Source organism: Elephantulus edwardii, unplaced genomic scaffold (genome assembly GCF_000299155.1).
Source record: "Elephantulus edwardii isolate Elephantulus edwardi_28Jun2011 unplaced genomic scaffold, EleEdw1.0 scaffold00350, whole genome shotgun sequence".
Lineage (NCBI taxonomy): Eukaryota > Metazoa > Chordata > Mammalia > Macroscelidea > Macroscelididae > Elephantulus > Elephantulus edwardii.
The window spans coordinates 369,136-396,623 of NW_006400100.1; the positions used below are offsets into that span (position 1 = coordinate 369,136).

The following is a 27,488-nucleotide window of genomic DNA, read 5'->3' on the forward strand; positions in this document are numbered from 1 at the left end:
ACCATCTATTCCTGGAGCCTTATTTTTGGCCATGTCCTTCAAAGCAGCCTGAACTTCTTCTTTCATCACCATAGGCTCTTGCTCATATGTTGTCTCATGAAATTCTTCTGTGTCTTCCAATTCCTTTCGATACAGGAAAAGGGTACAATACAAGATGAGAAAGTTTGAAATATCAAAAAACGACCAGCTGGAGCGCAGGGGCTAGCAGTGAGTTTGCACTGTTGGGAAAATGGCACAGACAGACTTGCTGGATTCAGGGTTGCCACAGACTTTCCATTCATAGACAATGCAGTGTCCTCGAGGCACAGTGGCCGGAAAGCAAGGCTGGCAATTCTGAGGAACACCAGGAGGGTAAGGCGCCAACTCCAGTCAGTGTTGGGGACTTTACTGGAAGCAATGCCAGCACTTTCCAAGGCCTTGTACATCCGGGCATGTCTCCTTAAATGATCCTGTGTGTGTCATAGTCGAGCTGAGCTTTCAGAAGCTCATAACTAGGCCTGTCTTCCGAGGCTTCTCTGGGTGGACTCAACCTGCTGTCCACTCAGTTAACAGCCTTTAGCCTTCGCACACCCAGGGACTTGTGTATTACAAATGGCAATCCTTCCTTACGGTTCACAGAGGGCTCCTTGCTGTGTAAGGCCTCGCTGGCCTGCTAACCTGGGAGTCTTTGCAGCCACTAGATAATGGCCGTGAAGCTGACTCCCAAGGCAGAGACAGGAGGGTGAGTTCAAACAGGACACCATTGCCCATCCTGCTCTCTAAACTCCCAGCACTGGGCCTCACTGGGTTGGGAGTTCCCCTTACACTAAAGATGCCCTCTGCCTTTGGTGAAGCCAGCTATCCATGTCTCCCTGGCCATGGGCATTGGATGTGTATCAGAGGAGGAGACTGGGCATGGGTGGTGGAGTGTAATTGAACTGGTAGCCAATTGTGCTCCTTGTCGTTCAGCCTGGGGAAGCAGACAAAGAAGACCATGGGGACACCGGGCAGTACCAACCCCCACAGATGGTGGGCAGAAAGCCCCTCCGGGATTTCGTGGGACTGGAGGACTGTGACCGGCCCACTCGGGATGCCATGCTCAACTTCAGTTTCTTTGTCGCCATTGGGGACATGGATGAGGCCTTCAAGTCCATCAAGCTCATCAAGAGGTAAGGGTGTGGGTGCTGAGTCCACTGAGTGGTCATGTGGACACCCTTGGGGGTCTCGCTTCCTAGGTGTGACTTAGAATTCTGTCTTTGCATCCAGTGGTGTCTGTCCAGCCCATGCTGGCTATTCAGCAGGTGGGCAAAGTCGTCAGGCCGCCCCACTCAGGCTCTCAGGCTGTTTACTTCTTCACCCATTGGTGTTTATCTTGAAATGTTCTGGACACTTCCTGCTGGAACATCCTACAGGCGTGAAACTTAGTGCTGCCCACCTCCCCCAGGACTGAGTTTTCTGAGCAGAAAAGGTCTCAATAAGCAGGCCCTTGTGATAAGAGCAGAGGCGCAGCGGGAACAGGTCCCAAAGGGCCATGAGTGCAGGGCTGTCTGAGAACCCTCATCCCCATTGTGGAACAAGGGCCACGAAAGTTCTGCCCAGTGCTTCTGGACCTGCTTTTATTTCCAGAGTGCAGAAAAAAATACCAGAGAGTGAAACCAGAATGGGACAAGGGCGAAGCAGGAGCTGAGCAACCAAGGTGCCTGGCCTCTGTTGTGGTGCCATCGAGTGGCCTCTGACTCCTAGCAACCCTGGAGGACAGAGCAGAGCTAGCCTTAGGGTTTACAAAGCTGTACATCTTTCCAGAAGCAGACTGTCATATCTTTCTCCAGAGGAGAGGCTGATGGGCCAGAATCTACAAACTTCTAGCAAACAACCAAACATTTAACTACTCTGCCGCCAGGTTCCTGTAAGACTTGGGTGGTTGTTAGAGGGTATGGCGTCGTCATCTGCTTAGAGCCATCCTGTAAGAGAATGCACCCCTGCCCAGTCCGGGGCGTCCTCACATCTCTGCAGATCTCATCCTTGCAGCTGCTGTGTCAACCTGTCTTGTTGAGGGGGGGTCTTCACTGTCACTGACCCTCTACTTTACCAAGCATGTCTCCCTTTAAAAGTAACATGAGATTAAGTCTGGTGAGCCTTGCTTCCAAGGAGGATTCTAGCTGCATTTCCCCCAAGACAGAGCTGTTCTTCTGGCAGTTCATCTTGTGGGGCTGGTTTCAGTAGCATACAAAACATAACTCAAAAACAGTGTGAGATCTTGGCTCATTGTCTTTCTAGAACATTCTCCACCAGCCATGGAGATAAAGAGTCTCAGGGTTTGGGAGTGGGCTATGACTGCCCAGCAGGGCCCAGTCTTCTGCACACATTCCAGGTAACAGACCTAACCATAGGCTGGCAGGCCACACAGCCCACTTCCCACTGTTGGTGTTAGGTGCCATTAAGTTCATAGCGACCCTGTCTGAGCCACAGAGCTGACCTCTGCGCTATTGTGTGCCATCCTCACCGTCTCTATCCTGCACAAGCCCATTGTGACAGTCACTGTTCCAGGCCATCTCACTGAAGGTCTTCCTCTCCTTTGCTTACCCTCTGCATTTCCTAGAATGATGTATCTTTCCCAGGACTAGTTCTCCCTGAAAATATGCTCGGACTCTAGACATGTTTAAACAGTCACATCTATAATGTAAAACACCACCACATGTTCAGTGTCCCACTAGTATTTTAAAAAAACAGTTGAGGTTTTTTTAGCATGAGATAAGGCAAGTCTATTCTAGGAATGAGAGAGTAGGCAGGAGGAGGCCATCCAAACGTGCTCGTCTGTCCACCTGGCTGTGGGCCTCAGCCTGGGTATTTCTGTCAGAGGTGGCCTGTCCTTGTACGCTGTCATGTCATTGTGCCCCACTCCATGGAAACCCCAGCTCCTGTTAACCTTCATCCTAACACTAAGCTGCTGCACCAGTGAGAGTTTGGAGACCAAACTGATAGTGGGGTGGCCTTCAGCTTGAAGCCTTCTCATCTCTCACCTCTGAGTAGTGGTGGGGTCGACTTGTGTGTGGCACAGTAGTAGACCCTGGGCCTCAGACTGCTGGGCACTGATGCTGTGGTATGGATCTTGGGGTGTTTCATTAACCCACTATTGCAGACCCACTTTATAGAGGCCCAGTGTCCCTGTAATATGAACTGTTAACACAGTCACCTGCTAACTGAAACATCCATGCTTCCTGCGTCCCTAGGGGCGCCTAAGAAGACAGACCTGGGGGTCTCCTTCTGAAAGGTCACGGCCTTAAGAACATGGGAGCAGTGTCCCTGCCTCTGCACACATGAGGTCACCATGAGTCAGGCCTACTCAACACCACCACCAGTGAGCTTAGTAGAGTCCCTGATGGTGCAAATAAAATTCACATGCTCGGCTGTTCACCAAGAGGCTGGAGGTTCAAGTCCACCTAGAAGAAAGACTTCGCACTTCACTTCTGAAGAACTCTGCACTGGAGCACAGTTCTGCCCTAACACGTGTGGGAGCATCCGGAGTCCTGTTCAGCCTGACAGCAGGGGCGCTGTGCATACAGGAGACGGCCGATCCGAGTCAGGGCAGAGATGGAAAGTTGTTTGTGGTCCACAAAGAACGTGGCTGGAGCAGGCCTGGGAAATCTCCCCTGGGAAAAAGTAAGCCAATCTCTTAACTTTTTAAGCCAAGACGTGGGATCCAGACTCTCGGAATGAGAGGCCTGGGGGCCTGTGCACAGGCTGTGGTGATGGGGCATGTATGTGAATGACCCCAAATATACACTTGGCCCCACGAAGGCTGTCAGATTTTACCTCCCTCAGTCAGCAAAAGCAACAGACAGATCTCATTTTCTCTCCCAAAGGGATGGAAAGACAGGATTAAGACCCTGGATAAACACGCTGCCTCGCAGTGGACCCAAACTCACAATGATGGGGTGACAGAGTGGAACTGGCATTTGGTTCTAAGGTTGGGACTCAGAAAGCCCACTGCCCCATCTTTATCCTCTTCTCTGGGTTCCCACTGCCTTCTGGTTAGCCGCCAAATGCTTTAGCCACTGTGTCACCAGGGTTGCTAGGAATGAGACACCTCTGAAAGACAGCACTAAGAAGTCCGTGTTTATTTTAACTTAGAAAGAGAACCAGGAGCAGACTGGTGCACCGCTGAGGCAAGGAGGTCCTGTCTGAAGCTGCGGCCCTGGTGCTGAATGCTCATTTCTGACTCTGCAGCAGGACAGGACATTTCTGGAGTGTGTCCCTGGGTGTCCTGATGCACCAAAGGGACACTGGACCAGGATTTGCCCTAACTATAGGCGCAGAATAAATTAATCCCCGCCTCTCATGTGCCTCCATTCGGCTGTGCAGCAATGCACTGTGGAGGCTGTCCCCCATGGAGGCACACAAGCACGTCCATATGTACCCATATAAAGGCCCCTATGTAACAGTGACTGCACAGGCTATGGTACATGTATGTACACGTGGCCTTGTCCACACCGTGGCTATGATGGCCTTGCACCTGGTCCACACTGTCCCAGGGTCCCCCGCGTTCAGCATGGGGACTCCACATAGTCATTGTCCAGCCCACGGCGGAAGCGGGCAGCGAGTGAGCGGCGGATGACAATGACACGAGGTGCCATGCAATCCTCCCTGCGGTGAAGAATGTTCCAGATGAGGACAGCCGCTGCCAGGGTAGCCAGCAGGCAGGCGCCGATATTCAGATAGCAGGACCAGGACAGGCTGGTGTAGGAGCCGATCCTGTAGAAGGTCACCAGTCCAATGACCAGGACGAAGCCTGCAGGGGAAGAGGGCTGGTCAGGGACAGGGACCAGGTGGAGGGGTGCCGGCAGGGGGAGAGGGCTGGTCAGGGCCAGGGGGGCAGGTGGGGGGACATGGGAGAGCCAGCAGGGGTAGAAGGCTTGTCAGGGACAGGAGGCCAGGCCAAGGGCTACTAGCAGGGGGAGAGGGCTGGTCAGGGATGGGGGGCAGCAGGAAGAGAGGGCTGGTCAGATAGGGAGCCGGCAGGGAAAGAGGGCTGGTCAGGCACAGGGGACCAGACAGGGGAGCAACCCATGAGGCATCCTCTCCACCACCCCACCTCCAACCTGCCACCCACCCAGCGAGGTGTCCACACCTTCAACCCATCCTAACCCTTCCCAATGCTCCCTCTTTGCAGGCAGCTGCACCACCACCCACTCCCACCATGCCCCACCCAGCTGTCTGTCCTTGCCCCCTACTGGCCCCACTCCAGGGGAGTCTGAGCCTCCACCTACCTCCTTCCTAAGGTGTCCCTGCTCCCATACAACAAGGGCATCCACATCGCTACCCCACCCTGCAGGGTGTCTGCTTCGCCACTCTGCCCTGACCAGCCTCACCCCACACTGTCCCACAACTAGCCTTGTCCCTTCAAGCATAATCCCTAGTGGTGAGCTTATATCCACCCTGGTCTGGGACTCAGGGAGGGGATGGGGCCAGTTGTGGGAGTGGGTTGTGCAACATAAAGTAGTCAAATGACAGGCCTAGGAGACACTGCACCCGGACGCAGGAGGGCAACGACCCTGCCGGCCCTCCAGAGGAAGGCCCTGTGACTCGGTCCCCGAGGAAACAGGCAGGAAGGAAGCAAGAGCGGACACAGCGTCTCTGCAGGCTGAACTGCCGTCCCCGGCTGCCTGGCCGCCCGCAGGAAAGGACTGTTTGCTTTGGAAACGGAGCTGTAGAAATGGGACTCATGCCATGTGCAGGCGCTGGCCTGTTGGGAACACAGTCCCATACTGGCATGGCCAGGACACCTTCCCAGGCCCTTTATGCAGAGCTAGGGAGCCCTATGTCATCAGTGTCCAAGATTGAGGTGGCCTGCCTTCGACACCAGTGAAGTGGAGGTGGCAGTGGAGTCTGAGATGCATGGCCTCAGGTCTGGATGCTGATCTGCCCATGAAACAGGGACTTCTGAGCCCACAACCCCAGATGTCATGATGCAGGCATGCTCACATCCCTGCCCTGACCAGAGAGCACAGCTCGGGCAGCACGGGGCAGACTGAAAGCCAAGCCCATACCATGGGCAGCTGGAAACAGACACAAGTGCCTAGCACTCCCAGGACATGGACAACCTCACTGAACTGCCCTGAGGGGACTGTCACCATCTGGAGGTCACACACACCTGGACCCAGCATGATGCCAAGTGGCTTTCCTGGACACACTGGCTTGGTCCAGACCTAGTCATTCCTGGATGGCAGGCTGGGTGTGCAGTGAGCTCGAAACTAGGAAATTCAGAGCCTGGCCTGGCCCTCCTTGACAGGGCTTCAGCTCCACTGGGGTACTCAGGTACCAAGTGGAACCCATCTCGGACAGCTGTGACTGGGCTTGGGCAGAAAACCCACTCTGCTCCAGGCACAGAGGGGACTCGTGGAGCAGAGCTGACACCTGCCACACAGGAGCTGCTATGGCTTAGGGAGAAGGCAGAGGTAAGCCAGCGCTTTGGTGAATGGGGCTGCCAGCCTCAAGCGGCCCTCTCTACTGGTAAGGGCAACACAGGACGGACCTAGCTCTTCCAGGCCTCAACCAGAAGCTGCCCACTGCACATGCTGCTGCTCCGATGTTCTCACTCCCAGCGCACACATTGCATGGCCCTGAAGTCTCAGAAAGACCAAAGTGCAGATGAGGTCGTGGAGAAGGGACACAGGAGGAGAAATCAGGAAGATGGTCTTCAGAGGACAAGGTGAGGGTCTTCTCCCAGCACATGCATGCATGCACTTGAGGTGTTCGGCCTCCACACACACCCGTCCCAGCAGTTCCCTCCAGGGCCTGAGCTGGGGTGATGGGAGCAGGATCCACGGGCACCACCTCCAGCAGTGACGACTCCGGCATGAGGGTCGCTGAGCTCTGGGCTGGATCAACCAGTGGATTTCAGTGAGCTGATTTGTACTCCAGAGGGGACTTAGAAAACCAATCCTGCAGCCATCAGTCCCTCTACATGGCAATCTTGCATGACAGACTGGAGCGGCCCCATGGGGACTTTGCAGGAGCAGACTGTTACAACTCTCTGCCTCAGAGTGGCTGGTGGGTTTAAATCGGCGACCTTTGGATTAGCAACTGGGTACTTTACTCATGGCACCACCAGGACTCCTTTAACTAAAGCCACACTCATATAAAATCTAGTCTGACTCCTGAGCCCTCCAGTGGGCTTCAGAGGCTGTAAATCTTTGCAGAATAAGCTACCGCCTTGTTCTCCTTTGTAGCAGCTAACAGGTTCAAACTGCCAGCCTTTTGGTTAGCAAACAAAAGCTTCCACCACTGTGCCATCAGGACCTCTAGTTATTCTTCTCACCCTGATCTTGAGCTCAGCCAGGAAGAGGTGAGGAGGTTGGAGAGGCAGACCCAGGAGACTGACACAGAGTCAGCTCTGTGACAGCTGCACGTTGGAACCATGGCCTCTCCTTGTGACCAACAAGCTGCTGCCTTGGAGTGTGGAGTCAGGGCTGCTGGTCCACACTTCAGTCTACCTGGCAGCCTTCCTGCGGGGGCCCAGGTTCCAAACAGAATAAGGAAAAGATACCCATCTTCACCCAAGGTGATGGAGCAGAAGAGAGGACACAAAGAAATCTTGATGGCAGGAAAACTCTTGAAGAAAAACTGCCCTCAAATTGATTCTGCTTCATGATAACCCTCCACTGGATTTCCACAGTGTAAATGTTTACAGGCAGAGAGATGCCCGTCTTCTCCTGAGGGGAGTCCACGTGCTGCCCTTTCAGTCAGCTACACAACACATGGGAAATTATACAGATTTTTATTCCTTCCCTGGAAGGAATCACTGTCTTGCGAGGAGTCTGAGCATGTCAGGATTGTGGTGTCACTGCAGGAAAGGTCTTTGGAGTTGCAGGTCACAGATGGGACAGCTGGGACCTGGTGAGTGTGAGCCCAGTTCCAGGATCAAGGGAGTAGGGCCGACAGGCAGGAGCATTCCCTGTGGGTAGTTATCTTCTCCTGCCAGCTCTAGATGCTCTGAGTCCCTTGGGGCCTCGAGCTGGCTGTCCTTTTATGTCTGTGAGCATCCCCCGGTGCCCACCCCCGGTGTGGGGACATGGGCTATGCTTGCACAACAGGTAGAGCCACATCTCTGAGCCCATGGCAGGATATCCTGGCGCCCTGCAGTCTCTCCTGACTGTTTAGAGCAGGCCCTGGCAGGAAAGAACCTCGCTCTAAAATTAGCCCCCCCCCCGAGAAGAAAGGCATAGTGCCGCTCCCGGGACTGTTTTCCAGCAGAGAGCGCATCTAAACAGAGCCCAGAGTTTCCTTGCTGGGGAAGCAGTGCAGTGACGTCCGAGGGCAAGGCAGGGGCCAGCAGGAACGACCCAACTGCCTGGTGCTTTCTGAACCACCCAGCAAAGGGCAGATGCTTCTCCCGTCCAGGAGACTAAGGCAAGATCCCCTCTTCTTTGGAAGTGTGTACACATTGCAGACAGCACCATCTTGTTCTGAATTGGCAATCTGTAAGAAACAGGATTCCATTCCAGGCCCCTGGCACTCCCCTTATCCCCAGTGAGATTCTGCAGGAGGCTTCTCAAGACCTACACAGCAGTGGCCATGTGGCTGACAGTCTTGGGGAGCATCACAGCCAATGTCTTTTTGCATCTGTTTTATCTCCACCACTGGGCTGTCTCTTCCATCTAGCTGCTCCGTTATGTGATAATCTTCTGTGTCCCACTGGGATATCAGTGTCAATAGGAGGGCAGGATGTAAGTGTCTTAGGCTGAGGTGTCTATAGAGAGGCAAAACCACGGGAACTTATATATAGAAGGAAGATTTATCTCAAGGAAATGGCTTATGCACTTGCATAGGTTGGCAGGTCACAGCAGATGGATCGGACTTCAGGCTAGAGGCTTCTACTCACACAGCTACAGGGGCTGACGAACTCCACTCAGACAGCAGGCTGCTGGCTTCCAAGGGTGATAGGTCAAAGATCAGCAGGCAATATGGCAGGCCACTGGCTCAAGTCCAGAAAAGTCATGGTGACGAACCAGATGCAGGATCTCCATCCAACAAAAAGCAGGAGAACTTTACTAGGCATCCAGAGATGTTGGATGCCAGCCACTCCCCTGAAGAAACTCCCTTTCAACTGATTGACTACTTAAATCTCATAATGGAAGTGGTTATCAATTCTCACCAAAGAAAGACATATGAGGGTATGATTATATTGTTGTCAGATCTCATGAATGAGTGTACCAGACCTCATTAAAGGAAAGACTACATTAGATCACACCTAATCAAAAGAATGATGACGCTGTATCGACTGTCATCATTGTATCAGATCTCATCAAGGAATTACATTATAACCACCAAAGCAGAAACTTGTGGGCAGTCAAGTTGGCACAGCCATAACCAGCGCAGTACCACCCGCTTTCATCTCTGAGCCCTAACCACCACAGTCCATTCTTGTTTCAGAATGGGTGACGTTAAGGAGCCAATGGCTTTACCCAGGGTCACACAGAAGCCAGAGAAGGACCAAGATAGTGATCAGTTGACCCAGGACCACTCTCTTCTGCCCTACCAAATCCTCCTAAGGGGTGGCAACAGGGTTTTCAGTTGGGCCCACTAAGGGCCCCCGGTGGCCCCAGTACTGGCTTGCCTTCACACTGGCATTATCAGGAGAAAAATGTAGTTCTGTAGGCAAGGACTGGGCAGCCAGATAAACCACAGAGCTTTCATGAGTGAGGACAATGACCCAGACCCCATGCTGCCCTGTTGGTGGTGCAGGAAATTGAGAGTTCCCTCAATCCTATTCACTGTTGTGGGTCCTGATTGTGTGTGTCAGTCCACCCTGGGCAGGATTCTTAAGAACTGTCACCAGGAAACACTGGTCTTGAAAGTCTTCTTGCCATTTCTTTTCCCTGCCCTCCTACACACACTGCAGAGTGTGGGGTCCACACATCCAGCCTCTGGGAGCACTGGTGGTGGCTAGGAGTCAGGTGGATGCCTCCGCAGTGTGTGAATGGAGTTTTACCCCGGAGACACTCCTGTGCAGTGGGGATTCACGTGTGTGTGTATGTGAGTCTCCCATTTGTAAACCATGTGACCTATGTCTGCTGTTTGCTGCCTCTAGGCACCTAAGCCTGAGTCCCAGGGCCAGCCAGGACAGGACAGGGTTGGCCCACAGCTAAGGCCAGTTACCCCACTCTTCCTCCCTGTGCATCAGTCCTGCACCAGGGGTGCGACAGCTCCCATGGCCACACCTTGCCACCCTGTGCATTGTCCAGAGCTCACAGCCTGGTGGGGTGTGTCCTGCTGCAGGATGCACGATGGGCAGGAGGAGCCATTGGTTGCTACAGCCCTGCCCCAGACTGTCTGGACCTAGCTCCCCACCACGCTGTCTGCCCCTCACCCTGCCACAAGGTACTTACTGGCCAGCTGGAATGCGGCAGCCATGGCCTCCTCCCAGCAAGGGGACTCAGGGGACAACAGCGGCAAGCCTGCCAGCCCCAGCGCGAAGGTCAGCTGTCCTGCGGCCAGCGCCGCCGTGGCCACCAGGTTGCAGGCACGCATCATGTCGAACTGCACTACAGAGGGAAAGGAGGGAAGTTAGCCAGAGTCACATGTTCTCATCTAGTGAGCCCACCCCCCATGGGACAAAGCAAGGACCAAATCCACCCAGAGATGGTGGACAGAGCTTTCACTCACACCTGAGCCCAGCCTCGGGCTCAGGAGCCACATGCCAACTTCCACAACAAAGACACTAAGCATACTTACTGCTGTCAGATGAGTTCTGACCCACAGTGGCCCTGTAGGGCAGAGCAGAGCAGCCCCATAGGGTCCAAGTCTGCATCTTTACAGAAGCAGAATGCTTCATCTTTCTCACACAAAGCAGCGTGGTGGGTTCAAACCTCTCAACTTTTGGTTAACAGCCAGGTGCTTTGACTATTCTCCACTAGGGCTCCTTCCCCAGCTGCAGAGCTTATCAAAGGCCGGCCCCTGGCCCCCACAACACTGGGTCACTGCATCTTCTCTGGTCAGCCCCTACTCTCCCACCTCTCTCTCCTGGCGGTCTCAGGCAGCCAGGATACACAAAGGTGGTGAAGCCCAGGACAGTGAGGGGAAGTTCCCACCTCCACCTGTAACAGAAGGTGAGCAGTGCCCTAACTGAGATGTGAACAGCTCAATGGCAATTGGACAGCACCTTGCAAGTCTACACCAATCATGTGCTGTCAAGAGGGTGCTGACTCATTTTCAGCAGAATGGAACTTCTCCTCAGCGTGCACCATAATAACAACCTTCGACCTTCCACCTTCGCTGTGCAGTCGTGGTGTCAATCCATCTTGTTCCCAGTCTTCTTCTCTTTGGCTGACTCTCTGCCTTTTCAAGCATTGAGTCATTGTTCCGCTGACACCATGCCCAAGTCTCACCATCCTTGCCTCTGCTGCTGCTCTTTCCAGACAGAAGTATTGGTTCTCTTGGTCATCCGTGGTATGTTCAGTGCTCTTCAAAAAAGCCACAATTCAAAGGCACTGATTTTTCTTTAGTCTTATTCATTATCCCACTTCCACATGCAAAAGAGCAACTGAAAAGACCACAGCTTGGGTCAGGCACCTCTTAACCTTGAAATGACACTTGCTCTTTAAGCAGTTTTAAGAGGTCTTTGACAGCAGATTTGCCCGGTGCAACACATGTCTTAATTTCTTGACTGCAGCTTCCATGGCACCAGTTCTTTCTTCCTCCACATTCACTGTGCAGCTTTCTCATGCATACAATGCAGCGGTCATTCACCATAGTAAGTTAGAGGACCAGTTTCCTCTGAAAGCCCCAGAACAGACCATGCATCTGTCCATGAGCTCATCAGAGCCAAGACACCAGGCAAGGAGGGAGCACAGCAGGATATCTACCTAGGCATCCCTGTCGCCACTGGCCCGCATGGGACCATCACCCCTATGTTGGTTCTAGATATGCCAAGACGCCCCAGCTCCCATGACAGACTGTGTGACAGATGTAGATGTGTCTCCTGGAGAAGGGCCCCCTGGAGTAATGTGAGTCATCGGAGTACTCAGGGGGCTGACTTCTGGACATGTTGAAACCTGGTGTGAAACAGGCAAGCGAGGATGAGGGGATGTTCGGGGCATCCTGGCCCAGCCAGTCATGGTCTTGGGCCCCTGGGGCCGAGCTGTATGATCTGCACCTGAGGCCACCTGTTCCCTCAGGAAGTGTCAGCTCAGGACAGCTCTGTCTATGCCCAGTTGAGGCACAGGAACTAGTGTCACCTGCTCAGGTCACAAGCTGTGATGATGTTTCTGGTGTTCAGCAGATCTGTGGGGCCGCTGTGATGATGTTTCTGGTGTTCAGCAGATCTGTGGGGCCACTGCACGTGTGCGCTGGACCAGTAGTTGAATCTCTTGAGGTTGCCCAAGGAAGTCATGTAATGGCAGCGAGTCGGGAACAGATGTGGGGCAGGTGGGGACAGGTGAGTCCCTTGAGGGACTCTGAGGAGGTAAATGGTGGGAATGCAGCCCTGTAGTATCTCTGTTCACAGGGCCATCTCTGTGGATGTCTTTGGGGCATGTGGAGCAAGAGGGAAGAGGGCTGGGCTTTGCATCTGGGGTCAGGGCGGTTATTCCAGAGAGTGGAAGGTGTGGTAGTCTCCGGGTGTGGTTGGTCGGGGAGCATGTGTCTCCCTGGCCCATGGGGACAAGACCTCAGCTGAGGCCTTTAGGGCCTGCACAGGATGAGTCCATGATGCACAGGCTGTATCATCGGCTGAGTCACCCACCTCTCTCCCCTCCTCCAGAGGCTGGCTGATAGAGTTGGGAGGGAAGTGGAGACCAGCGTACAGGAAGGGCAGGTGCTGGCGGTTGGCTGGACAATCATGAGGTGAAGCCACGGGCCTTAGAGGAACTCAGAGGCAAGCAGGTCTTTCTGGACATCCCTCATCGCGGGCCCGCCCCACAATGGCCCTGTCCCACCATGGCAGCTCCTCCTGGCTCCTGCAGAGGCTGGTCCCTGCTCATGCCCCAGTCCTTAAATGCTGGGCTGAGACACGCATGTGCTTTGATCTCAACCACGAATGTGGTTCTTGCGCGGCTGGTGGGTGAGGGACATGTCTGATGAGCAGTCCCTCGCATTCAGTCGGCGCTGTGGTGTTTTACAGCCTCTTGAACTGCTATCCAAAATCACAGCACTCACTGCCCAGCCCCCGTACTGTCCTAAGGGACAGCTATGCTGACCCAGCCCAGCAATGGCTGCATCTTGGTAGATGGGTGTATTGTAGGTCATGGGGTGCTGGTGGCTGATCTCTCCTGTTCAGAGTTATGCCCCAACCTCCAGAGGAGCTGGGAGACTCTAGTACCCCAGGCCCATCATCAAAGGCTCCCTGCACTGGGGAAGTGGGTTAGGGGTCCCTACATGCCACCTTCATCCTCACTCACACTCCAGCCCTTTCCCTTGAGTCTAATTCAGTCCTCAGGAGACCCTGAGGGAATGAGGGAACAGCCTGATAGACTTCCTGTTGACATGAAAAACAGCCATGGGGACAATTCCCACCCCTGATGACCCTGCACTGAGCTCTGGTCGTGCAGCCTGTAGGGAGTTAAGCTGAGAACTCCCAAAGGCTACACCTGTTCAGTAGTTCAAATCCACCAGCAACTCCTAAGAGAAAGATGAAAAAAAAGAAGAGAAAGATGGGTGCCTCCTACCATCTAATCATAGCCTCCAAAAACCCACTGGGAGGTCAGCACTGATTTGGTTCCTACTTGGCCCCAGAGAGCTTGGTGCATTTCTTAAAAGGATCCTGCAGGACAAAGCAGAACTGCTCCATAGGGGTTCCAAAGCAAGTTGTGCTGCTAACCCAAAGGTTCAAACCACCAGCTCTGCAGGGACACACCTGCGACAGTCTCCTCCCTTGCTGTTGCTAGCCTCAGGAACCTGTTGGGGGGTTGCCATGAGTCGGGACTGACTCAGTGGAGTTGAGTTGTGCTGAAATCTTTGCAGAAGCAGACTGCTTCCTCTTCCTTCCATGAACAGCTGGTGCTGACATTTCCATTAGCAGTTAAGCACTTAGCTCACTGTGTCACCAGGGCTCCCTCTGCCCTCGAGTGGATTCTAACTCAGCTAGACTGCAGGGCAAGGCTGAACTGCACAACAAGTTTGTCAGGCTGTGACTTTTCCTGGGTATATATTCTGCCTCAGAACAGCTAGTGGGGTTTGAACAACAGACATTTTAGTTAGCAGGCAAATGATTGACCACTGCACCACCAAGGTTACTCCGTCAAGTGCCAGAAGGCACTGGTTTTCCCTGGTGTGATGGAGGCTCCTCCTCTAGAAGCCCCACCACCCTTTAACCCACTACTTGGGCAAGAGGAGGGAGTGGCCTGCAGCCGGGGATTGGGGGGTGGTAGATGGAATGGAGGTGAAGGGTCAGCACTTGTCCTGCCTCGCGTGTGCCTCCTCCCCTTGGTCCTCTAGATGTGCCTCCCGCCTGCCTTATGCTCATTCCCATTCCCCAGATGCACCCCTGCCACCCCTGCCTTATGCACTTACATTTGGCTGTGGCCCGAGCCTCCTGGAAGCCGGCTGCCTCAGAGCCCCAGCTCAGGGCCTCACAGCCCTGCTCGTCAGCCGCCTCAGGCCTGGCGCCGGGGCCTGGTCCCCCGCGTGCCTTATCAGTCAGCCAGCAGGCCCGCCAGAGCCCCACGCCGCGGCGTCGCCCGTCCTCCAGGGTCTGGTGCACCCAGTGGGTGGTGAAGGCGGCTGCATTGTTGAGCACCAGAGACACGAGGGCCACCAGCACAGCTGAGGCCACCAGCTTCTCTACGGTCATTGCTGTCCACTTAAGTCCAAAGGCGGTGAGGGGACCAAGTGGCTGCTGGGCGGCTAAAGGACGTCGCCGCTCATTCTTAGGGCCGCGCAGGGCTCCGCGGGGCCAGGGGGTCCCCACGCATCAATGCAGCTCACCCAGCCTCCTGAGCCTGGAGCAGGGCCAGGCTGGCGTGGGGCGCCCTTGCTGCCAAACCCATACCTAGGACTCACGGGATGACAACGCGGGCCCCAGGATGTGGGCACGAGGGTGGATAGTGGGTCTTCTGGCCTGCTGGTGGTGGCAGGAAACAAAGTAACTGAGCAGTCTGGCCTGGCCACGTTCCCTGGACCCGCCTGCCCGAGGGGCCCCACACAATGCCGCTGGGACAAGCCGTGTCCTCTCTCCACAAAGTGCCAGTCTGCAGGCCGCAGGCCTCAGCGAGGAAGTATGCGCCCTGTGTGTGTGCGTGCGTGTGTGCAGCCCTCTCAGCAGAGGAAATGGTTGTTTTTGAAGCTGTTTTTGGAGAGCGGAGGGCGTAGCCAACGGCAACAAACGGGCCAGCCAGCCAGCCAGCCAGCAACAGGATGTGCTTCCTGGGAGGAAGGGCCGGCACCCAGCCAGGCCCCCCACACCCCACAGGGGCTGAGTATGGGATCTAGAACCCAGCAGCCAGCTCCCAGTGCGCACCCACGAAATGCAGGGAGCCCCCATGTGCCATCAGGCCACTGTATCTGCTTTCACTGGGGAGGGCCGTGTTGGAGGGCATCCATGACATGGGGTGTGGAAAGTCACCCCCAGATCTGAGGAGAGGGGCATCAAGTAAGGAGAGCAGCCCCCACAGAGACCTTGACTTAAGTTCAGACAAGGGACGCACAGGCATTCCAGGGTGGGTGTCACCTGCTTAGGAGTGTCTTAGGCTGATGGATATGGGAGCTAAGTGTCCTCCCCCTGTTCCCCAGCAAAGTCCCTGTCTGTCTGCTGTGCCAGCGTCTCTGTGCATGTGGTGGTCTGGTTCCCTGTGTCAGCCCAAGGATGTCTCAAGCTCCCAGTGCCCCCTCTATTGGCCTGTATGCCCCACTTCATCCTGGAATGGATGTCACAGGCATTCCACACCTCTGCATCAACACAGAGACAGCCAGCCTGTGCTCTTCAATCTTCCCTCTGCCCTGGGTCCTCCATGCCTTACGTGACTGCAAAGGCATGTGACAACCAAGGCCAGCCCCATGCCCCCCATACTCCCTGTGTCAGCCACATCCATGATGACTCAGGCACAACATGTGGTTCCCATATACCCCACCCTGCCCCCCACCCTGCTTGACACCCCGAGATACTTTCACACAGCTCTCAGGCTCTTAAAAGAGAAGACCGTGTGCTGGAGCGCCCTCTGCTGTCCAGTTATGTTAGTGCTCTGCGCTCCCAGACCCAAAGTTTGCGCCCCTCGCTTTTCTCAGGTCAGTGGACCCTGCTCCTGGTCCTTCACTTCCAGTGTCCACACACACACAGGGGCAGTGGAGACTCCTCTTCTACCACTATGAGGGGTACTTCCTTGCCACAGGGACCCCTCCTTCAACATGACCCTGCCCTTAAGTGGGCTTTTGCCCTGTGCCTGTCCACATGACTGAGGGACACTCTTCTGTCTACCTCTAGCCTGGCTGGCTGGGCCCCACCAGAGGCGGCCTGAAAATCTGCTGTGAGGTTAGCAGCCACTTAGCAAGGGGCCTCGGTGAGTGCTGGGCAGAGGACACCAGTCTTCATCCTGGTCACCTAGCACCTCCCCGCCCAGAGAAAGAATTCTTGCAGAAACCCAGGTCCATCCCTGTGTCCATCTGCATCTCATCAGAGTTGATGAAGTACAGCTGTGAGGGAGGCATAGGCCCCTGAAAACAGGAAGTCAGCTGGACTCCAGGAGCAGAGGCACACCTCGGAATTACGGGGATCACTGAGGATGGCCTAGGTCTGCAATCGCTCCCAGACTTTGTCTGAAATCTCCCCCCCCCCCCGTGTCCCCCTGCTTGACACAGAGACAACCTGCCCTCCTCATTCATTCGCAAGAACTCAGACCATGGGTCTGGGCTACCACCAGGGTCCTCCAAGTCCCCTGCTCACTCTCCACCTCCCCCCACGCTGCCTCCAGAGCTGCTAAGGGAGGAGGGAAGTGGTCTGTTAGGAGACATACCATGACCAGGGTGGAGGATCCCACCTTGCATCCCAGGGCGTTCTGCATGCTAGAGGATGGGGGCTGTGTATCTTCAGACAGGCTTCCCTCCAAGCCCAACCTTAGGACACAGTGAAGGAAGGACTAGACCTGTCGCTTCTCCGTTTTGTGCAAAGAAAGGACTTAGGGCAGACAATGAGGTTTCTCACCAGAGATGTCAGAACTGGATGTGTGGGGGTGTAGGACACTTGCCTGCCCCATGTTGCTGGCTCACTGTCTAAAAGGACAGTGGTGGGATGTTGGCCTTATTGAGAGGGGCCCTATGGGTGTGGAGAGGGGTGCTGGCACCACAGGTGACCTTGTGAGGGTGCCCGAGCATCTCTGAATTACTGATCTTTGTGGGGTCTTCAGAGATCACTGAGAGTGTTTGGGAGGGAGGTCACCCACTAGGAGCTTGGAGTGAAGGTGGTGATGTATGTGCCACATGCATTCTGGCTTGTAGGCACATCTGCACATACATGCACACGCAGACATGTATGCACACGCACGTGGCCTCACTCAAACGCAGGTGTGCACACAGGCTCACGCACGCACACACAGGCATGAGTATATATTCACATATGAATGGACACAAAGAGGCATGGACATCCAATCAGAGATCCACACATGCTTGCACTTAAGTCTGTGTACACAAGCGTGCATATGGAGTCTTGTGTTTGCATTAATGCCATACACACAGGCATGCTCACACACAGGCATGTGCAGTCAGACCCTTGTACACACACAGTCACACACACAACCCAAGCCCACTGAGGCTCAGTCTGCACTGTGAGTACTGAAACCACTAGGTGCTGCAACAGAACAGGAGCATCCATTCAGGGCCTTATTCCCAGCATCCCCTGGGGTGGGTGCACCGAAATAGAGGTCTCCGTCCTGCCTCTACCCCTGCAGCATGTGCCCAGCAGAAAGAACCCCAAAGCCAAGGCTGTTGCAGCATGTCAAACTCAACTTGGCCACCGCTGTCACCACAGGGGAAGGCCCCTGCCCTCTCTGCAGACCATCACTCCATTCACCTTAGTGTCCAGGAGGGAGGGAGGTGTGGGACAGCACTGCCCGCATTCCTTTGAAGACGGGCCTGGCCATGGCAGCCATGGAATGTGAGAGGTGGGGCCTCCGGTCAGCGAGGACACGCTCTGCCTGCTCTGCTCTGTGACTGTGGTGTGTGAGTGTGTGAAAGAATGTGTGCCTGTGTGTGCACACAAGGACCTATCCGAATGGTGTATGTGTGTGAGCAGTAATGTGTACATGTGTGACTGTGTATACAGTGTATGTGGTTTTTATATTAAAGACTCGTGTGTGTGTGTGTGTGTGTGTGTGTGTGTGTATGTGTATTATCTACATATGAGAGAACATATATAGTGTGAGAAGGGTAACTGTGTTTCTGGGAGCGAGAATGCCTCAATGCTGTGAGTGTGGGAACATGTTAAGTGCTTTTGAATTGACTAAGCAGATGGATTGATTCAGTGACTGGGGTAACTGGGGTAGGTGTGCTGGAGACAGTGAGATTGGCACAGGATAGAGCAGGGAGTAGAGGGAAGGGGACATGCAGCTCTGAGCCCTCCTCTCAGTCACCTAATAGCCACTTGTCCCACAGTGAGGCCGTTTGGGAAAACATGGCACGCATGTGTGTGAAGACGCAGCGCCTGGACGTGGCCCGAGTGTGCCTGGGGAACATGGGCCACGCCCGGGGTGCTCACGCCCTGCGGCAGGCTGAGCAGGAGCCCGAGCGGGAGGCCCACGTGGCCGCACTGGCCGTGCAACTGGGCATGCTGGTGAGTGGACGAGCAGAGGAACAGCACCGCCAAGAGGGTGGAGACGGCAGGGAGGGGCAGAGTGTGGCTGTGGAAGTCCAGGAAAGGCTGGTCCGGAAGTCAGTCTCTCTGCCTATGTCCCCTCTTTTTTCTGCACTTAGTCTGCAGAAAAATTACCCGGGCTATGCGTAGTTCCCCATGCGCATGGGCAGTCATCCTGCATATCGTCTGGTTCTTGCCTCTCATCCATCCTTGCTCTTCCTCACAAATCACCTGTCCTGGTCCTTACCTGACCTCATCCTTACCCATCCGTCCTTGTCCATTCTCATTCCTGCCCGCCCTCATCACGTGCTGTGAGTCTGCCTTGAGCTACTACTCCCGCTGGCCATGAGGCCCCTGATGCCGGCCCTGTGTCCTGCAGGAGGACGCCGAACGGTTGTACAAGAAGTGCAGGCGTTACGACCTCCTAAACAAGTTCTACCAAGCTTCGGGCCAGTGGCAGAAAGCGGTGGAGGTGGCCGAACGGCATGACCGCGTCCATCTGCGCACTACCTACTACAATTATGCCAAGCACCTGGAGGCCAGTGCCAACTGCAGCCTGGCCCTCAGCTAGTGAGCATAGGATGGGTCCAGGGGCTGGAGGCCCATCTTTTCTGAGTTCTGGAGTCACTTGTTGGGGGTGGGGGCCATGAGGGCAGGGGCTGTCTGGAAGTACACCCAGGTAGTAACCAGGAACCTTCCATTAGGACCCCTGACACGTGTGCATGTTGGGAGCAAATAGGAGCACCCCCACAGCCATGCACAGGGACCCCATCTGTCCACCTTGACCCCCATGGGTCAGATTTTCGTGGACTGAGGCCTCTGTCTGCCCCGGTACCCCTCAGTTACGAAAAGTCAGACACACACCGATTCGAGGCACCCCGGATGCTGGCGGAGGACCTGCATTCTCTGGAGCGCTACATCAACAGGATGAGGGACAAGTGAGAGGAGAGCGGGGCGTGTGGGGGCGGAGCAGAGGGGGAAGCGAGGGGAAGGGGCGACCAGACGTAGGAGGGTGACCAATGAGGAGGAAGGGACGGGACCGGGGAGGGGAACGGGGCAGACCACCGGGTCAGTGACGGGAGGAGCGGGGAGCGGGAGCAGGGGCGGGTTAACGAGATTTAGGGCAGGGTGGACCAGGGACCGTAGACTCAGCCCCCTCCCCCGGCAGGACCCTGTGGCTCTGGTGGGCTCAGTACCTGGAGAGCCAGGGGGAGATGGAGGCGGCGCTGCACTACTATGAGCTGGCGCAGGATTACTTCTCGCTGGTCCGCATCCACTGCTTCCAGGGCAACACGCAAAAGGTGAGTGCCTGGGGAGGCTTTGGCGGGGGTGTGGGGCTTCCTGGATGCCCGACAGAGAAAGGGGCGCACAGCCGCCAGGAGTCTCAGCAGTTGGAGAAGGTGGGGGCCCAACGTGCAAGGCCACAGGGGCGGGGTCCTTGGGGCAAGGTGTGAGAGAGGAGCCCATCGGACCAGCGCCTGTCTCCACAGGCGGCTGAGATCGCCAACGAGACCGGCAATTTGGCGGCGTCCTACCACCTGGCGCGGCAGTATGAGAGCCAGGACGAGGTGCGGCAGGCGGTGCACTTCTACACGCGCGCGCAGGCCTTCAACAACGCCATCCGCCTCTGCAAGGTGCCAGGGCCGCCACAGCACCCTCCTGGCCGGGTGGACGGGCGGGCGCCCCCGGGACACAGGAGGGGGCCCAGCGGTGGCAGTCCACTTGTGTTCCCACAGCTGCTTCCTCCCTCATCGCTCAGCCACCAAGTCCCTGCTCCTCTGCCCACCCCAGCCCTTCTGGTGGTTGAGCCCTGTCCCTGTTGCCTACTCTAAACTGACCTGGCCCTTAGCTGGGCACGAGGTCACTGTGTGACTAAGAAGGGGGCGGGGAACAACAGCACAACGTGTAGATTGCAGATGAGGATGACAGAGCTGTGTCTCAGGTCCCAGATTCTGGCCAGGCCACCTCTCTGAAAACTTTTCGGTCAGGTCCGTCGGCTTCTGGTGGCTCTTGCTTGTGGCTGCTTCGCTGCAATCTCTGCTTTCATTGTCTTGTCTCCTTTCCTAAGGACCCCGGTCATAGAGGATTTGGACCCACACTGCTGCAGTGTGACCACACACATGAGGCCAGCTGATAGCATCTGCAGAATTCATATCCAAACTAGGCCATGTTCACAGGTGCAAGCCGTGGCTTCAGCGGGTCTTTGCACCTGTTAAAAAACCTTCCAGCGGCGGTTGCACCTCGTGGCAGATATCTCCAGAAACATGCAAAATATGGTGAACCCCCATAGTGAACATTTTCTGCCATGCTCCCTGTAACAGAATAACTGAACTGTGCTTTTAAAAGTCCTGGTCCCCAGCCCAAAGGACATAATGTGACCTCTCCCACACCCGCCCATCATAGGAGAACGGCCTGGATGACCAGCTCATGAACCTGGCCCTTCTGAGCTCCCCAGAGGACATGATTGAGGCGGCCCGGTACTACGAGGAGAAGGGGGACCAGATGGACCGGGCAGTCATGCTGTACCACAAGGTGAGTGCCAGTTCCCACGTGACCTCTCACCGGCACAGACCTGGACTGTGGCCAAGTGGGTGGCACTCAGACCCAGCCCTGTCTGCAGGCCGGCCACTTCTCCAAGGCCCTGGAGCTGGCTTTTGCCACGCAGCAGTTTGTGGCCCTGCAGCTCATCGCAGAGGACCTGGACGAGAAGTCGGACCCCGCGCTGCTGGCCCGCTGCTCAGACTTCTTCAATGAGCACAATCAGTACGAAAAGGCCGTGGAGCTGCTCCTGGCCGCCAAAAAGGTGCGCAGGCTGTGCACTTCGGCTTCCCACGCACCTTCCTCCCACGATGAGCATCCTTGTGACTCAAGGAAGTCCCCCAGCCAAGGCCAGATCCCTCCTGGATGGGCTCTTCCTTCCCTGAAGGGTGGGGCAGGCTGAGGTGGGGTCTGCGGCCCCTGTCATAGCCATGGTCCGGCACCACAGCATCACGAGGCCCCATAGCTCTGGCTGGCATGGTGGGGAGGGGGTCCATGGCCCCCTGCCCTGCTGCTTACAGACAGCTGGGGTCGCGGCCCCCGCAGTACCATGAGGCCCTGCAGCTGTGCCTGGAACAGAACATGACCATCACCGATGAGATGGCCGAGAAGATGACCGTGTCCAAGGACTCCAAGGACCTGTCAGAGGAGGAGCGGCGGGAGCTGCTGGAACAGATTGCCATCTGCTGCATGCGCCAGGGGAACTACCATCTGGCCGCCAAGAAGTACACGCAGGCCGGCAGCAAACTCAAGGTGGAGGGTGGGGGTGAGCTGGTGCAGGGTGGGTGAGGATGTGTGGGGACAGGGATAGTAACCAGCTCAGGGGATGCGCTGGGGGGGGGATCGCTGCTGAGGGTGGGACCAAACAGGCAACATGCTGAAGGCTGATGAAGGTGGATGCTTTTTTGGGGGAAATGGACTGAAAGTGGGAAGCCTGGTGGCTGGCTGGCCACTCTGGCCTACTCGCCTTGCCCTCAGGCTCCTGTCTGGTCACACAGTGGGAGCCCTTGTGCACTGAGGACTAGTGAGAGCTGAGCCAAGGTCTGCTGTTACGGTCCTCCCTGTGCCCACTACTGCTCTGGCTGACCACTGACCAGCCCATGCTCTCCTGCAGGCCATGAGGGCACTGCTCAAGTCCGGGGACACCGAGAAGATCGTGTTCTTTGCGGGTGTATCCCGGCAGAAGGAGCTCTACATCATGGCGGCCAACTACCTGCAGTCACTGGACTGGCGGAAGGAGCCAGAGATCATGAAGAACATCATCAGCTTCTATACCAAGGGCCGTGCCCTGGACCTGCTGGCTGGCTTCTACGATGCCTGTGCCCAGGTGCTGAGCCCTGAGGGGCCTGCGAGGGCAGGGGGCTTCACAGGGCCTGGGACATGAAGCCCGGGTTCTGAGGCTTTGTCTGCACAGGTGGAGATAGACGAGTACCAGAACTATGACAAGGCCCATGGGGCGCTGATCGAGGCCTATAAGTGCCTGTCCAAGGCGAAGGCCAAGAACCCCCTGGATCAGGAGGCCCAGCTGGCCCAGCTGCAGAATAAGATGACTTTGGTGAAGAGATTCACCCAGGCCCGCAGGTATGTGGCTCATGCTATGCAGCAGGTCCCTAGAGAAACTTCGTGTCACAAGAGCACTGTCACCCAGGGGTTCTCAAGACAAAGGGTGCTCCTCCAGGGGCCTGCAGAGCCATTCACATGAGCTGTCAGGGAGATGGTTCTGGAGAGCACCCAAACTCTCTGAGAGAGAAATCGGAGCGGGTCTGTAAGTAAGGGCTGTAGACCTCCACCTGCCAGTCTTCCGGGCTCCCCTCTTCCTCACCTGGCTGGTCCCCTGTGCCCAGCTCCAGGCCCCAAGCCCAGCTTCAACTGCCCCGATCTTCATGCCCACAGATATGACCCTCTTCCCCTAATGTTCTTCCCCACTCCTTTTTTTTTTACTCCGCGCCCGCCACCCCTCTTCCTCACCCTTTGATCTGCCTGCCACGGTTCCCATGGTGGGGCTGTGCCCACATACATTGGTCAGAGGTGCAGCACTGAGTGGACACACTGAATTCATGTCCTCTTAAGCCTGCCAGCTCCTGGGAGGGAAACCCTGAGACAGGCAGCACCCCAGCTCTCAGCTGAGGACTCAAATGGTCTCCCTCTCAGGACGTACAGAGAGGACCCCAAGGAGGCTGTGCGGCAGTGCGAGCTGCTGCTGGAGGAGCCGGGCCTAGACAGTGCCATCCGCGTGGGGGATGTCTATGGCTTCCTGGTGGAGCACTTCCTGCAGCTGGAGGAGCATCAGACGGTGAGAACCAGGGGTGGGTGAGGCTAGAGGAGGCAAAGCCAGTGACCAGAGGGTGAGGGCTGAGAGTGGTCTGCAGGTGGGCTGTGGTCACACAGGACCTGTAACTGACTTCCCCCCCCCAGTTTTATCTCCTCTGCTCCTTCCTAATTTAATAATTTGTGCTTATTTTGGGTCTGTTTTATTGACTAGGCCTTCACATACTTGGTTAACTTTTTATTAGTGCAAATGCACTCAGCTGTTTAATGCACAGTCCAGTGGTGTAACTCTCCATGCTGTGCAACCTTTATGCCTATCTTTTATGTGGGGTCAAGATTGGTGGATGATTTATCAACAATCTGAGTTGATGACACAACCCTGCTTGCTGAAACTGTGGAGGACCTGAAGCACCTGCTACAGAGGGTCAAGGACTGCAGCCTCCAATATGGATTGAGGCTCAATGTCGAGAAGACAAAGATTCTCACCACTGGACCAATTGGCAGCATTAGGATGGATGGTGAAGAGATTGAGATTGTCCAACATTCTTGGCACTAGTAGCCAGGAAATTAAAAGGCACATTGCCATTGGAAAGGCTGCTGATAGGGACCTCTCCAAAGTACTGAAGAGCAATGGTGTCTCTCTGGAGACTAAGGTGCGTCTGATACAGGCCATGGTCTTTGCAGTCACTTGTTATGCATCAGAGAGTTGGACAATGACCAAGGAGGATAGAAGAACTGATGCCTTTGAGCTGTGGTGCTGGAGAAGAGTATTGAGAGTACCATGGACTGCTAGGAAAACAAACAGATTCGTCCTGGAAAGGGTTAAACCAGGTGGCTCCTTGGAGGCAAGGATTCTGAGGCTCCGTCTAACATACTTTGGACATGTTGTGAGGAGAGACCGGTCCTTGGAGAAGGACATCATGCTTGGGAGGGTGGAGGGACAGTGCAAGAGGAGAAGGCCCTCTATGAGGTGGATTGAGTCAGTGACTGGGATAATCGGGATGGGAGTGTCAGAGACAGTGCGATTGGCACAGGATAGAGCAGAGTTTAGGGCTGTTGTACATAGGGTCGCTAAGAGTCGCAAGCGACTCAACGGCACATAACAACAACCTTTAACATAAACTTGGGAGTCCTCGGGGGGGAAACATCCCCTTTCTCTTCCCCTTCCATTCCAGTCACTGCTACCTGTGGGTTTTCCTTCTTAAAATGACACTCATCTGGTTTGTTAAAATTTCTCAAGTGCTCCTTTATTAGAAACATTTTTCTTGATACTTTAGGCACAGGAAGAACTTGCTCTGCAATCTCTGTTGCTAATTCCAACCTCCAGTCACACCATGGTTGCTCCCTACAATTTGACTTTTCTTGACCACAGTTGTTTATGTCTAGTAGTCCTTTCCCCCTGCACCACGGGCATTTCCCCACACTGTAGACTCTAGGTTTTGCTATTCTTGTCCAGAGTGTTGCTTTGCTGTTTTGTTAGGAAGTGATCACTGTACTGCTTTATTCCGTACACATTCCTGCCCCTGTGGTGGACAGCCGCTGAAACCCGTTTAGTACTGTTAACCTCTGCGATCTGTCTTAAGTCTCCTCTCCACATGTGGAGTGCACAGTCATCCAGGTATTTTGGGAAGAATTTATACTTAGAATTTGGGCTTCCACTCCTAGATCAGGAAATGTATTGCACTGGGAAAATCCAAAGTCCATGTTCTTCCCAAATTATTGAGGAGCAATGACAACCATCTGAGGACTAAGGCACGTTTGATTCAGTCTTTTAAGTCACTTGCTATGCATTGGAGATCTGGACAATGAATAAGGATGACAGAAGAATTGAGGCCTTTGAACTGTTTTGTTGGAGAAGAGCACTGGATATCCCATGGACTGCCAAAGAACAAACAGGCAGGTCTTGGAGAAGGTGCAGGCAGAATGCGCCTTAGAGGCAAAGATGATAGACAAAGCTTTGTCTCATATACTTTGGGCATGTTGCTAAGAGAGGCTAATTTTTTTTTTTTTTTGAGGACATTGTGCTTGGAAAAGTGGAGGGTCAGCAAAAGAGCGGAAGACCCTTGGCCAGGTGGACTGACACTGCTGTAATGGGCTTGCGTGTGTCAGAGATTGTGACTCAACAGCACCTAACAAGTATTCCAAGTGTTGAGACTTCTGTGGCCTTTCATTGCCCCGGTGGCTGGACTGGGCTGACCAGAGGCTGAGTTATAACAAACCAGCAACTGTTCCACATTTCTTCTGCCAAATGTTGACTTCCCACCAGTTTCTTTATGCTTCTATTTGTTCCCCTCCCACTGCCATTGATTTGATTCAGAATCTTGGGATAGAACTGCCCACAAGGTTTCCAAAACTGTCAAGTCTTTACAGAAGCAAACTGCTACATTTTCCTCCCAAGCCAGTGGGCTTAAACCAGGGAACTTTCAGTTAGCAGTTGAACTGGCTAACAGCTGCTCCAAAGGACAATTTAGGAGTCATTCCAATGCTACAAGGTGCACAGCCCATGGACATCCAGTGTTCTTCCCTGTAGGGGGCTTCACCGCACCCTCAGTCTCAAGTTGAGGCCTTATCATGCCCCTAGTCTGATGCCATCATCCCTCTAGTCTGACATGGGGGCCTCATTGTCCCCCCACTGATGTGGGGGTTTTGTCTCCCTTGTCTGAGGACTCTTCACCCACACCAAACCTTCTATGAATACTGCTATCAATGACCTTTCTTCAAAAATGTCCACCCTCCCCACACCCCACTGACCAATCATGGTTAGGACCTGTTGGAGGCAGGAGTGGTTCTGGTGGTGCAGTGGTCAAAGCATTCTCCAGTGGCATTTTTTGGAGTAGGGCCTCATTGCCCCTTAGTCGCACCTGCCCACACACACCTCAGAAGCAAGCCCAGTGCTCTGCTTCCAAAGGCACGGCTTTGAAACCCCAGGGAGCAGCTCTTTGAGCACGTGGGTCACCGTGAGTGGGGGCTGACTCTGCAGTAACCACACCATCCCCACGTGTGCTCACTGCCTCATCTCCTACCTCTAACACGCTCTTCCTGCATCACCTCAAAACAGAATCTGTAACCCCTGTTCCACTGTTAGGAGTGCTGGTCCCTTCTGGACTTGATGTCAGCTTGCCTAGGGGAAAGCCTGAGAGTCCCCTTTTACCCACAGCAGCCCTCAAGTGTCAACATGAGGCAGGCTTCAGGACGGGGGCCTGTGCTCATCAGCCGGCGGCCACTGGCTTGCCCAGTGATGTTGTCACAGTGCCCTGTTCAATGAGGACACTGGGGTCACGCGGTGCCTGGTGAAAGCACTAGCCACTTACTGAACTCCAGGTGGGTATCCTCACATGGTCCTTTCCACCACAGGCCTACAAGTACCTAGAGGAGATGCGGAAGAGACTCCCAGCAGCCAACATGTCCTACTACGTGAGGCAGTGCACCGTGGACGCCATAAACCAGGGCCTGGGCATCCCTCTGACACATCTGGGGCCCGAGTGTGTCCGCCACAACAGCGCTAAGGACATCAGGGACGGTGCTGAGGACATACTAGAGGAGGTGGACGAGCCCTGACTCCCGCCCCCCTATGGCTAGAATCCCATATGTGGGTGTGTCTTCGGGGTTTGTGTCAGGAGCAGTCAGAGCCTGGCTTTCGTGCAGACTGTGCTGTCGTGTGTGTGTAAATGGGATTTGGGCCAGTGGACTCACGCAGCCGGTCTGTCCCAGCCCCTGCTTGCTAAGTGCTCCACCTTTGGGGCCCTGCTTGCAGGTTTCCTATTTTATTCCTTTCTTCAAACAAGACCTCAGATTTATGTTCATTGTTCCATAAGATTCTGCCAGTTGAAAAGCCAAAGAAATCTCTAGAACTTCCTACTGCTGGTGAACTGTGGCATGTTACTGTGTTCACCCCTCCCAAGTGCCCATATTGGTCTGTAAGGCGTTG

At 54.9% G+C, this 27,488-nt stretch overlaps 2 protein-coding genes across 2 annotated transcripts in view; one reads left to right on the forward strand and one right to left on the reverse strand.

Moving 5' to 3' along the window:
- Positions 1-27,118, forward strand: part of IFT140 (intraflagellar transport 140 homolog (Chlamydomonas)) — a 63,203-nt gene extending 36,085 nt beyond the window's left edge. Inside the window, exons 18-30 of the mRNA XM_006901906.1 lie at positions 949-1,148; positions 18,556-18,733; positions 19,134-19,324; positions 19,597-19,692; positions 19,923-20,055; positions 20,245-20,388; positions 21,158-21,286; positions 21,375-21,557; positions 21,839-22,045; positions 22,407-22,619; positions 22,707-22,873; positions 23,444-23,585; positions 26,915-27,118. Of these exons, the coding sequence (XP_006901968.1) occupies positions 949-1,148; positions 18,556-18,733; positions 19,134-19,324; positions 19,597-19,692; positions 19,923-20,055; positions 20,245-20,388; positions 21,158-21,286; positions 21,375-21,557; positions 21,839-22,045; positions 22,407-22,619; positions 22,707-22,873; positions 23,444-23,585; positions 26,915-27,118 (2,187 nt within the window). The remainder of the gene's footprint in view (positions 1-948; positions 1,149-18,555; positions 18,734-19,133; positions 19,325-19,596; positions 19,693-19,922; positions 20,056-20,244; positions 20,389-21,157; positions 21,287-21,374; positions 21,558-21,838; positions 22,046-22,406; positions 22,620-22,706; positions 22,874-23,443; positions 23,586-26,914) is intronic.
- Positions 4,524-14,767, reverse strand: TMEM204 (transmembrane protein 204). Its single transcript, XM_006901905.1, has 3 exons — positions 14,488-14,767; positions 10,368-10,523; positions 4,524-4,768 (listed from the first exon to the last, which is right to left on the reverse strand). The coding sequence occupies exons 1-3, from the start codon at positions 14,765-14,767 to the stop codon at positions 4,524-4,526; spliced, it is 681 nt and encodes a 226-aa protein (XP_006901967.1).
- Positions 27,119-27,488: the final 370 nt, after the last annotated feature.